Source organism: Alligator sinensis, unplaced genomic scaffold (assembly GCF_000455745.1).
Source record: "Alligator sinensis unplaced genomic scaffold, ASM45574v1 scaffold1339_1, whole genome shotgun sequence".
NCBI lineage: Eukaryota > Metazoa > Chordata > Crocodylia > Alligatoridae > Alligator > Alligator sinensis.
In genome coordinates this window covers 1,141,588-1,154,370 of record NW_005842490.1, presented here as the reverse complement: position 1 = coordinate 1,154,370, position 12,783 = coordinate 1,141,588, and the positions used below count along the sequence as shown (strand labels likewise).

At 42.9% G+C, this 12,783-nt stretch overlaps 1 protein-coding gene across 2 annotated transcripts in view; it reads left to right on the top strand.

The window, feature by feature from the left end:
- The window catches only part of WLS (wntless Wnt ligand secretion mediator), a 43,052-nt gene that overhangs the window by 7,908 nt on the left and 22,361 nt on the right, over nt 1-12,783 (top strand). For both annotated transcript variants that reach the window (XM_025212867.1, XM_025212868.1), the window contains exons 2-5: nt 5,277-5,401; nt 8,423-8,584; nt 11,341-11,477; nt 11,797-11,965. In XM_025212867.1, the coding sequence (XP_025068652.1) occupies nt 5,277-5,401; nt 8,423-8,584; nt 11,341-11,477; nt 11,797-11,965 (593 nt within the window). The remainder of the gene's footprint in view (nt 1-5,276; nt 5,402-8,422; nt 8,585-11,340; nt 11,478-11,796; nt 11,966-12,783) is intronic.

Genomic DNA, 12,783 nt, shown 5'->3' with positions numbered 1-12,783 from the left:
CCCCCCCTCCCCTTTGAGTGACAATTTTGTGCATGCCCCCTTCATCCCAGAGGATCAGTGCAGCCAGGCACAGGACACTCAATCCTCATCCTAGCAGCTGCTGTGCGGCGAGCCCCATCTGCCACATCTTCAGTGCCTCCTGCTTTGGCCTCGCTGCAGCTCTAGGCTGAACGCAGCAACCCACTGGTGGAGCCTGCCCAGGGATCCCCGCCCATGCATCACACTGCAAGGCTGCAGCAGTGCTGGTTGCTTGCAAGCTTCTTGCCCGCGCCCCGCTGCACTGCGGCCCCCACATTGCTCCTTCATGCTCAGCAGGGTGTGCCCCACGGTTTGAAAACCACTAGTTTAGAGGGCTTAATGGAATGTGTGTAATTGTTACAAACTTTCATAGTCAAAATATTTGGCAGAGACTCATTTTTCCATTATTATTTTTTTTTCTCCCTTGAAACAATTGCTGTTTTTCACTTACTTCATGGTCTGGGGTGAAAAAAAATCTTTCTGTCCTTACAATTGAAATGATAGCTATGATAAAATTGCATTTCTGTTCTAAAGGGATAATCCCACAATAGATTAATACATTTAAAAACTTTAAAATATCTTTCTTTCTCTTAGCTTAAAAAAAGAGGCTCTAGTGTATATTTTGCATTTTTTGGTTTTCATGCTCAGTCACAGAGGAATAGTGTTTGCATTGTGAAAATGAAACTATTAAAAAAAAAATTTGTATTTTCAATTCAAGTTGCCAACATTCCAGTTGACCAGGGGGAAGAGGGTGTGTATGTGCGTGCATGTGTGTGTGTTTCTTCTGGGCCAAGTTTGACCCAATTTTTCATTTATTGCATTATTTTTTGGTTCTCTAAATAGTGGACCTGGGTCCATATATTCATGGAAAACTAATTATTGTAAAGATGACTGTTGAGTGTAAGAACTTGCTGTCAATCTGGGAAGCACAGATCACACATGATACAAAAACAGCTCTGAGAAACCTTGTTGAATCCACATTAAAGCTTAAGAGAACCACCTCCAAACACTATATAAATAGCAAGTCCAAACCACAGAGACCATCCACACCCCTTCCCAGCATTCTGGGTGAGCGTGCCACCACATGCTCCTAACAAAAATATAACTCTGAAAGCGATGACAAATATGTAAACCAAGCAGAGTTTCAAGAATGCGTTGTTACTCGTTTGTAGACTTGAAACCTGCATCTCTTTGTGACTTAGAGGCCAGGATTTTCAAAAGAGCAAAGCTTCTACTATATATTATGCCCAGGATTTCAGACCTGAGTATGCTGGTTGCTGTATTCCTTGGCACTTCACTGCCACTTTATAATATTATTGGGGTCGTAGGTGAATATTATCTATGCAAAAGGGTTCTGACAAGATATGGTCATTGGGTGTTGAATATATAAATTATAGGCCTTTTTATATCTTTGCAGCAGACTAGATAAATGGGTAACTTGACGCATGGTGAAATTTCTGATCAGTTTGTTCGCAACTATGCCAGCTTCTATTTCTAGGAAAGGTCAAAGTAGATAGTTTTTGTAGTAACCTGTACTTGGATGTCAGTACAATGAAAAACAGATAGGCCTATTACAGTTGTTCAGAACTGATGCTGGCAGGTGGTAAAAATGGGCATGATAGAGTTCATTGAAGCCAAAATAAGCCTTGTTGCATGGACACACTTGCCACTGGGCATCTTCTGGTGGTGGTGGTCGTCATCCACAGTTCCTTTGTTCTGTGCAAGACTGAAGTCTGCCTCCTGGAAGCCCAAATCCAAGATATTGTGGAAATGTTACTGAGACTCATCTGTGAGCAGAGATGTAGTTAGCCAGGTTAGTCTTAAGTTGGGCAGAAGGTGGATAATTGAATATTAAGTCAGTCTATAAAGTGCCACTGTGCCCTGCCTCCTGTCTAACTTAAAACTAACCTGGCTAACTACCCCTCTCTACTCATGGATATCATCACGCTCGGCTGAATGAGATGGGTTGTAATCCACCTACACCAGAAATTCACTCAGATATGCTTGGATATCTTCTTTCTGATCAGATGCAAGCAAGTTAATATCATACCCAAGGGACTCCATTCTCTATACCATATTGCCTATTATGACAGGCTGTTCTTTATTCTCTCCAAGAAATTGAGGAACTGCATTATCAGTGTTGTATACAGCAAACAGGAACAGGTCAACAGCAAGCTTACAGAACTAACAAACAGCCTTGAGAACTACCCAGACATAGTAGCTGTTTACCAGACCAGAAACCCATCACAAGCACCTTCACTCATTTAGTTAGTCTATAAGGTGCATCTCTACCCTGCCGTCTGAGACTCATTTTGTCCTTTGACTACTACCCTATGCTGCCAGCCCATGTTGGCACTAGTGATGCTGCCAGGTGTAGTCCTGAGTAGATCAAGAACGATGACTATGGGGCCACAGGCATCAAGTTGAAGGACAGAGATTCAAGTTATTTATCTAGCTCTCCAGACAAGGATAGAGGCCCTGGCACAGATAGATGCATCCTAGAGATCAAAATGTGGTCTTGCAAATGGTGCTGTCTGCAGGGCTTTGGCTTTGACCACTGGTGGGTCATCTTCCCAGACAAAGGCCAACTGGGCAAAGAAAGGGTTTGTCTTTGCACATAGACTCACTGCCCTTGTAAGGAGATCTTTCAGTTGAGCCCAAAAGGGAATGGAGACAATAGCTCCACCGGACCAATAAGAAGGAGGACGACCTACACAAAGGCCTAGGAAGAATAGGCAATATGGTGTGTCTTAACAATATCATGAGAGTAATTAGTGGGGCAGTCAGCCAGTTATCCTGGATGTTGTGGAAGTTCTAGTAGACCTACAACATGATCTAACTAGGAAAAGTATAACTGGGTGGAATAGTTCATGCAACTGGAATATTGATGTGGAGGGTATAGTCTGTTCAGGAAGGACAGGCAGGGAAAAATGAGATCTTGACATGTATATTAAAGATAAATACACTTATTCTGAGATACGGAATAGTATGGGAGATGAACATAAGACCCTTTTGTGTTAGGGAAAAGGGGAAAATATCAGAGGTGATGTTATGATGGATGTTTGATGTCTATTATAGATCACCAAACAGGAAAGAATCACGCTTTTTAACAACTACTGAAACATCCAAAGTGCAGGCCCTTGGGAGCTTTAGTTACCCTGATATCTGCTGAGAAAGGGAACAAAATCAAGAAGGCTAAGGCACAAATTGAAATGCAGGTAGCAATGGGGTATAAAAGACAACAAAACAATAGTGTTAGAAACTAGAAAGGGACCTATATTTTCACTGTGTTTTCAACTGAACAATATGGGGGGGAAGATAGACTATGCAGAGATGGCTGAAATGTTAAATGCCTTTTGCTTCAGCCTTCACAGAAAGGACAACTGTCACATGAAAAGTACAGTTAGCAGCAAAGATGAGGAAGAGGCAGATACTCACCTAGAGAAGAGAAGGAACAGATTTGGAAATTATTTGCTCACAAATCACTACCAACCCACTTCCCCCAGGCTGCAGCCCCCCAGTGTGTGGGACATGGGGAGAGAGGGGGGTGCACCAAGTAGTCCCTCGCTTATGTGTTGCTGCTTGCCAGACTTCCAAAGCTCTTACTACTCGCTATGGTTTGCATGCCCAGGGAATGCCATCTCAGCAAATCTGATTTGTCTAATTTCATCTCTGACTATACCCTGGCAATCTCCAGAAAAATGCAGTGTGAAATAGTCACCATTTACTAGTTGCAGACATATTCAGAATAGGATGAGGTGAATATCTGGACTACCCTACAAGGGACATGGTCTTTGGGGAACATTAAAACTACATATGACTATGCTGGAACCCCAGGCCACCATACAGGTGTCTGTCACAACCCTCCTGGTTCTGTGATGCTTGGTATTACAGTAGTGAGCTGGTGGCAGGTCTAAAACTGAATAAAGGCATTACTCCATGTTGCCCCTCTAACTACTAAACCTGTAGGAGGGAGAAGTTCTAAATTTCGTTAATCTTCACAAGTATGAGCTGCCAAAGGACATCCCTATTCTTCATTTGGATAGTCAAATTGGTAGTCAGGGGTATAAAAGCTCCCTTCTTACTAGTATGCAATACATATAGTTAGGTATGTCCATAAAGTTAAAACTAGGCAAAACTGGAATAACTAACACTGCTCACCAGCAGTTCTAAAAAAAACAAAACAAAAAAACCCTCTCAAAGTCTGATTGCAGTCAGTCTGCATGGGATTAGCATTATGTATGCAACACTTCACAAAGGATGTACTCCTGACTTTTTTTTAAAAAACTTTATCCAACAAGGCCCATATAGCCTGTGCTGTTTTATGATCAATAATTTGCAGGCTATCTTGTCTAGTACTAATTAGTAGTAGTCCAAGGAACCATTTTGTCTTTGAAGTCAGAGGAGTTTAATTAGAGCTGATGAAGAAATGATTTTTCTTCCTATGAATTACTTTGATTTTTCTCATTTTAATTGGAAAAAAAAAATCTCATGAACATTTTTTCTCATATTCAGCAATGGACACATGTGAAAAACTTGTCAAAGCTATTTTGTAATGTTTGGCCAGTTCTTAATTCTGCTGTATGACATGCTTAGGAACAGGAGAGCTGCGGGGGGGACATCAGGTGTAAACTTGTGTACCAACTCACAAAGCTCCCACCGGTGGCATGATTTCAGTCCTTCTCTGTGTGATATTTTGTGTTTTTGGTGGTGTCTACCAACTCGACAAGTGTTGACTAGATTCTGGTTCCTTTATCAAAATTAGGACTACGGGAGTAGCCTTTTCCAAGGCTTCTATTCATTCACTCTAGCTATTTTATACTTAAAACTTCTACTAATTTGTTGAGGAGAGTTCCTCTCAGGTCCTAGCCTTGATCCCCTGTGGCAGTATCTGACCAATGTGGCTCTAAGTTGTTACATAAACCTTGATTTCCTTGGCTACCCGGAGCCTTAATACAGGATGCTGAGCATATATATGTGCCTTACAGCCCACATTGAGGTAGCAATCATACAAAAGGAAACCAAGTACACCAATGAAGGTTTGGCATCTTTGACTTCTACAACTCTGCTGGAAAGCAAGTTAATGTCTCAAGTAGGATCTTTCTGACATATGAGTTTGAATGCAGGGATTTCTATCACCATAGGTACATCAGCATCTTTTCTTCCAGTGGCTTTAAATATTTAGATTCTGCTCCAACTGGCTGATGCTCCTTTCTAGTTCTTTCATAACAAGTTTGACTGTTTCTTTACTTTTGCAGAAGATAATGCAGAGATTACGCTTGATGTGTCCTTGGCGTATCGTGATGACATGTCTAGTGAATGGAAAGAAATGGCACATGCGATAGAGACACGAAAACTAAAATGCGCCTTTCATTCTCCAAAAGTAAGTTCTGGTGGTCCCTGCAAGGTTTTTTGTTTGAACTATCCAGCCGCACCCTCAAAACGGCAATCAGATTTCTCACAGTCTGTCTAATTTCTAACCCAGCTGTAGGAGCTCAGCATAACTGAATATTTTGCACCCAAAGCTGCATGTTGCTGCTCTGAAAATGTGGCCTTTATCTTTTTCATGCTTCTGTAAATAGTCAGGGGTGGGAGAGAACCCAACCTCTGTCACATGCATGGTAACTCATCAGTGACTATGGCACTCGGAAATGCTTGAAAGGGGGTTACAGAAGTTTAAGTAAACAAATTATTTTAGTAACATATTCAAGCTACTTAAGTTTAGGAGTGGGGAGCAGAAATTGGTATAAAAAGCATAGAAAGGAACATCTAATTTGAGCCACTGCCCTTATTTTAGTGACACTTACTGTAACAACAGTAACTTTTTTTTAATGACAGTTAGTTCTTTATAGCTCCACTTAAGTCTCACTTATTTACAATATTCCTGTTAATGATTGATGTGGTTTTAAACCGGAGGAATGCATAATTTTGAGGGTGATTTATAATTCTGAATCAATTAAGAAGGATCATTTCTAGCTATTGTATGTTTTTAGTCTGTGCCTTGCTATCTTGTTTCAAAGTCAACTTTAGTATTATAGTTGAATACAAAGTAACACCCTCACTTTCTGTTGCCTGTTGTGTATGCAGTAAATAAGTATGAGGTGCAGAAGGGAATGCTGCCAATAAATGGGACATTAAAAGCTCCAAACAAAGGCATGTATCTGAGGGGCTTTTTCATTTGTTTTGATTTTAAATAGATCTATCTTAAGGCAGAGGTTTTCAACCTTCTTTGGTCAAGGTACCCCCAGCAGCTGGTCGAAGCGGGGAGTCCCCCAGCAGCCGGTCAATGAGCGCGCGGGGTGGGGTGTCCCTTGGTGGCTGCTTGATGAGCAGGATGATCCCCCCACATGCTGCGCAACTGCAAAACCTGAAGTGCCAGCGGCTTCTCCACGTCGCTGCCGCGTACCCCTTGGAGCCTTCCAAAATACCGCTAGGGGTACATGTACCCCTGGTTGAAAACCCCTGCTCTAAGGGGTGGAAATTAAGGATCCCAAGCCATCAGTTGAACAGAGACAACAATTTTAAATATAAAAAGGTGGTGCAGATTTACCTTAAAAATGGATTTAATCATCTGGGAGGGTAAAGAAAAACAAAATTGTTAATAAAGTTTGTGTGAAATGAGAGATGTGCCACTACTCTACTTATTGTGAGTTGGACTAGGTTGTTGAAGGGGGTACCTGAAGTTCAGTAGAGGTAGTAGCAAAGAAAGGAAGAGAACGAAATAACTGTACTATTTTCTAATCTTAATATTTGGAAGATAATTGACTGCAGTCCTTGTGCCTGCTCTTGGAGTCTGAGATGTCCAATTTCACTTTGAGTAGCTTGTATTAGTGAAATGAGATTTGCCCAGAGACTAGGTGTAGAGGAGGAAGAGGGGGACAAAAGCCTTCAGAGGCCCTGCAAAGGAAAAACAAGGGTGAAGAAGTTCTTTTTGGAATTAAGCATTGATGAAGCTGTAGGAGAAAAGAATCTGGAAAGGACTGAGTTATGAAAATCATGATGGGATAACATTTGAAAAGGAGTCTGGCTGACTATATTGAAGGATTAGGAAGGGAAAGGTGGAGAAAATGGCTTCAAGTTGAGCTAGGAAGAGATTGAAGGCTTTGAGATTTCAGGGAGGGAAGTGTTAGAAGCCAGTTTGGAAGTAGCCTAAAAAGGAACTGGAGTAGAGGACTTTGCTGTCTACTATTCCTGTGTGTGGTAGATGAAGTTAGAGAGGGGTCAAATATGGATTTGATTTGATTTTAAGATGGGCTAGACTAAAGCATGTTTGTATTGTGAGGAGAGGGAGAGAGCTGAAGGAGGTTACTGGTGAGTGGTGTGCATGTGTGGATATTTCTGGGCTCTATTTAGCTCCTGTTTTTAAATTGTTCTCTTGCATCTATAAGGAGAAGTAATGTGAAGTTAAGGTAACCAGTTTAGTCAAGCAAGTGCTAGTTAATAGCAGTAGATCTGTTCATAGATTTGTTGCTGGTCATTTGACATAATGATAAATTGATCATAGATCTGTTAACCATCTCTTCTTAACATCTGATATTTGGCTGTTGGATGCTGTGCAAGTTTTATTGCGTTGTTTTTGGTTTGTTTGTTTTTAATCTCTTAAGTGCTTAATGGCATCAATATCGATTACAGATTTTAAGTCTAGGGATCAAAGCAATTTGTCTTAATAGCTGTGTTTGCTGTCTGTATTTATTTTGCAAGGCTGGCTGATTTTGTTTCGAATGACTTGCATTTATGTCTGAAGTGTATTTTATATGACTTATGCTGTAAAACACTGGCACAGTGAAATAACTTTTAAAAATGAATGTCTAAATATATTTGATTGGATAATTCTGACTTGCTCCATGAAGCAGCCTAAATAATTTAATGGTGCCTATATTACTAATTAATGGGCAGTGATTTGGCACCAAGAAGACTGGAGAGAGCTGGAGTTGCTCAACTGGATTTGTCTTTTTGAAAACTCATCAAGTGCCAGACCAAGAAGATCTTTATGGTGGTGAAATAAAGATCTAAATTGCCATATGCAACATGGCAGTGACCATAAAGTTCTAGATGGCAATTAATTAAAATTATGACAATATTAAAAGCTCTGATTCAATTGCTGGAGAAGCAAATGATGTCCATTTGCTAAGAAACAAGTCTCATGCTCTTATCACCTCTAAAATTTAAAATTCACTAAAATGGTTGAACAACACCTTGTAGACTTAACAAAATGGCTAGTAGATATTAAGATGGCCAATACTGACTTTCTAGCCTTTGAGTAACGGTCAAGATGAAGCATATACCTTATTTGTCTAAGTTTAGATCCCTCAATTTAACTCACCAAAGTTTTTTAAAATGACCACAAAATCCCAGCAAATGAACAAAGCTGACCCCGGTGTTTTCATTGTGCCGTTTCATTAAGACGCCAGAATCTGAAGGCCGTTACTACGACTGTGATTTGCTCCCTTTCATGGAGATTGGAAGTGTGGCTCACAAATTCTACCTCATCAATATTCGACTCCCTGTGAATGAAAGGAAAAAAATTAATTTAGGAATTGGAGAAATAAAGGATATTCGTTTGGTGGTAAGTCTGCATATGTCTCCTTTCTAGATCTGCTTTGATATTCTTCTCTTCCTTTAAACTGTTGCTGTGTTTGCCATACTCTTTACAGTGATGTATGCTTGAAGGTATGTGTTTGAATCTAGCTATTGGCCTCGTTGGCCTAATTGTTTTGCTCTGGTATAAGTAGCTTGTGAGTGTATCAGTCTTTTCCCCATTTCCTTTAGGTCTATTCAAAACCACAACAAACCTTCTATTTCCCAGTAAATGCATGACGGTTTATTTTCTAAGTCCATAAACTTGTATAACACCCCTGATTTACCCTGAAACAGCCCCCACCCTGCTTTTTTTTTTTTTTTTCAATAGATCTTTTTCTTTGGTTACTCGTTAGTAATAATCCTTCCTCGCCCCTTTTGATTAACAGACTCTCCCCACTGCTGTTTCATGTTCAGCTGTTGACCACCAGAAACAAGCAATTCTATTCTGCTCAACTTGCTCACCTTTTTTAGCTTCCTGAAGTCTTCCTTTAGTTTCAGGTTGAATTCTGCTGGAGAATATGCCTCCCTACACAAAGGAAAAAGAGAAATAATGAGGGAGAATAGGAGACTAGGAATAAGACTTAAAGGGGAAAAATATTAACTCATGTCACCTTTCTTTAATGGATAATCCTACCAGTGATAAATCCTTTTGTGTGTGCCTTGATGCAGTATTAAATGATCGTAGATACATAGAGGAGTAGGGCTGGAAGGGGCCTCCAGAGATCATTTAGTCCTGCCCCCTGCCAGTGGCAGGATCATACCTATTCAAATCATCCCGTACAAACAAACTGTTATCTAAACTCTACATAAGACTATTGTCAACCCTAACACAACACAGACCTAACACCCTAACCTGTCGCAAGTAAAGCAGGGGAATCATGACGGCCAATGTCCTGCTTCTATGAAACGTTGTCAATATATGTTCAAGACACCCCAGGCAGAGGGCCCTCTTCCGTTACAGAGGAAGGCAAATCCCCTACAGTCTGTACCTATCTGACCATGGGGTAAAATTCCTGATGATGTATGGAAAGGTGTTGAGTACCGTACTGCCAAGATTTTAATGCTCTAGAGCAGGGGTCTTCAACGTTTTTTAACAAGTGTACCTCTTCTTTCTCAAAGTTCCAGTTCATGTACCCCTGTATATTTTTTCTTGTTTTTAAGGGGAGGTAGGAGGGCAGATCGAGGCCCCCGCGATGAGGGAGGGAATGGGGTTGGGACTGGCCAGCCCAGGCAGAGCACGGGACAGAGCTGCGAGCGGCTCGTCTGGGGAGCACGGGAAGGGGGTACAGCTCACACCGGAGCATACAGCCGGGGAAGTGTGTCCCTAGATCTGTGCACGGGGTGAGGGTGGGCTGGCCCAGCTGTGGGAGACGCCTCGCATCCCATGGACGAGCTGCTCATGACTCTGTCCCATGTTCTGCCCCGGCTGTGCAGTGCCTGCCCCAGCCTCACTCTCTCCCTCACCGCGGGGCCTCAATTGAGGCTGCTAGCAGGTCATCTAGGGGGCGCAGGGAGAGGAGGGGCAGTTCCCACCACTGCATACACCCTGGGATGGCAGAGTGGAGCAGGGTGGGGATGGGACGTGTGACCCTGGATCTGCACGCGGGGCAAGCTGGGGCCAGCACCAGGTTCCTCCCGGTGGGGGCTTAGCTGGGCTGGCCTGTGCTTGGAGTGGGCAGTGGTGGCACTGGACAGGGCTGTGGTGGGGAGGGCGGCGAATTCTGGAGTGGTTGCATGCCCTCTCATAGCCCCTGCTCCCAGCACCACTGCCGCCTGCCCCAAGCATAGCACACACAGCCCAGCCCCCACCAGGAAGAGCCTGGTGCAGCCCTGGCCCCAGCCTGCCTGCACCCTGCATGCAGATCAGGGGGCACATGCCCCCCATGTCCTCCCGAGTGCATATAGCTGTGGAAGCCGCCCCCCTGGCCAGCTCAGTCCAATGCTCCGTCCCAGCTGGGAAGCCCCAGCTCCACTCCCTCCCCCACCACTGGGATCTCGATCTGCCCTCCCACCCCCCCAGTGCCTCTTCCCTCACAACACACTTAGCAGCCAGACCTGGCTGCTCTCCTGGCCACCTGTATGCTACACTGCAGCTGCACACATGCACACGGTATTTATTGGCCACATTAGGTCTGCGTATCCACTAGGACCTTTTTAAGTACCCCTGGGGTATACGTACCCCTGGTTGATGACCACTGTTCTAGAGCTAATTGCTCAGACTTATTGTGCTGTCTGGAGACTGGATAGTTCTGAAGAGCTAATCAATGTGCCTGTTAGCTCTCTTGGTTGTTACCGCAGTTAGCTTAATTTTATGTTCCTATCCTTTCCCACTTTGTATCTAATATTAAGCTGACCTATTTCCAGATAAAGCTTTAATAAATTAATCTTGATGTCAAATGAGTGGCAATTTTATACTGATCTAAATTATGTATACCTAGAATATGTCCATAAAACACCCTGCTAGATGAGTCTGGTTTAATCCCCCCCCATTGCTACAGCATTGCTTAGACTAATTAGCAGGACACTAAACAAATAGCTGTTAACACTTCTCCCTCCCTTCTCCCACTTTGATAAGCAGATCAGAAATGTATTTTACAAGCAATACTTGCTGTAAAATGCTAAAAGCTATAATCTGGAGCATTATAACTTCCCTGTGGGATAATGCAAAACTGATCCTGATTGCAAGGAAAGGGTTTAAATACCTTGGACCTTTTACATTTGAATTTGTTTTTCCTTTTTTAGGGTATCCATCAAAATGGAGGTTTCACAAAGGTGTGGTTTGCCATGAAAACCTTCCTCACGCCCAGCATCTTAATTATCATGATCTGGTATTGGAGGCGGATCAAAATGATGACGCGTGCTCCTGTCTTGCTGGAAAAGTGAGTAGAGGAAAATCTTTAATCCACAGAGTTGAGCTCAGATAGAGTTGCTTATGCAAAACTTGAGTCAACTGGCTGTAAGCTAAATGCTGCTTTTGAAGATGAATACTTATAGTTACCACTTACTAGTGTCACCATGAGCACAGGGAAATGGTACTGGGCTAAAGGTGGCAAACTCCTTCCCCTCTCCATGAATTCCAAATGCTGCCTGTCCTCACCATCAGCTTCACTTTCTTCATCAAGTTTCTGAGCTTCACTGGCTTAATCTTTATCCTTTCTTGAAATTGAAATGGACTTTGTTTTGTTTCTCTTTCTCCAGGGTTATATTTGCTCTTGGGATCTCCATGACATTCATAAACATCCCAGTAGAATGGTTTTCCATTGGATTTGACTGGACTTGGATGTTGCTCTTTGCAGATATTCGACAAGGAATCTTCTATGCCATGCTTCTGTCATTTTGGATCATCTTTTGTGGAGAGCATATGATGGTAGGTGTGGCAGAGTAATTTCCTGTCCTTCAGAAATCTTTTAGTTCTTTGTAGTGCATAGGAAGGGATGTCAAGGAGTACTAAATGGGCTTTCAGATTGGTTTAGAAGATGTATAAAACACTGCTACATTTTTAGCTAGAAATAATCAGTATGTTGTGGGATCTGAGTAAGTTATCATATATAGTGCAGGTTTCTTGGTGGATAATTGCACAATAGCAGCTGAATTAGGTACATGTTTTTCACTGTGAATTGGTTGGTCTTTGAATCAGAAGATTTGGGGTTAGAAGGGGCCTCATGAGGTCATCTAGTCCAACCCCTTGCTTAAAGCAGGACTATCCCTAACTAGATCATCCCACTCAAGGCTTTGTCTAGCCAGGTCTTAACCTCCAAGTATGGAGATTCCACCACCTCTCCGGGTAACCCATTCCAGTGTTTTACTACCCTTCTAATGAGAACATTCTTCCTAATATCTAACCTCAACTTCTGTTGGTCCAACTTGAGACCATTGCTCCTTGTTCTGTCATCTGCCACCACTGAGAACACTCTAGCTGAGGGGTTCCCAAAGTTTTTATGCCGTGGCCTGGCAAATCGCAGCCCAGCAGTCACAGCCAACCATGGCCAGAATTTCCAGCCGGCAGACAAGTAAGGGTGCCCTCACCCCCTGGGAGGTGGTGTGGGCCAAACCCTGTAGAAGGAGTTACAGCCTCTCCGCCTGACTCTAGGGAGCTGTGGTTTGCCTGTCCACAGCCACTTCCGGTCTGGCAGCCAACCCGCTGTGGCCGAGCTCCGGGCCACGGCCCAGGGATTGAGAACCCCT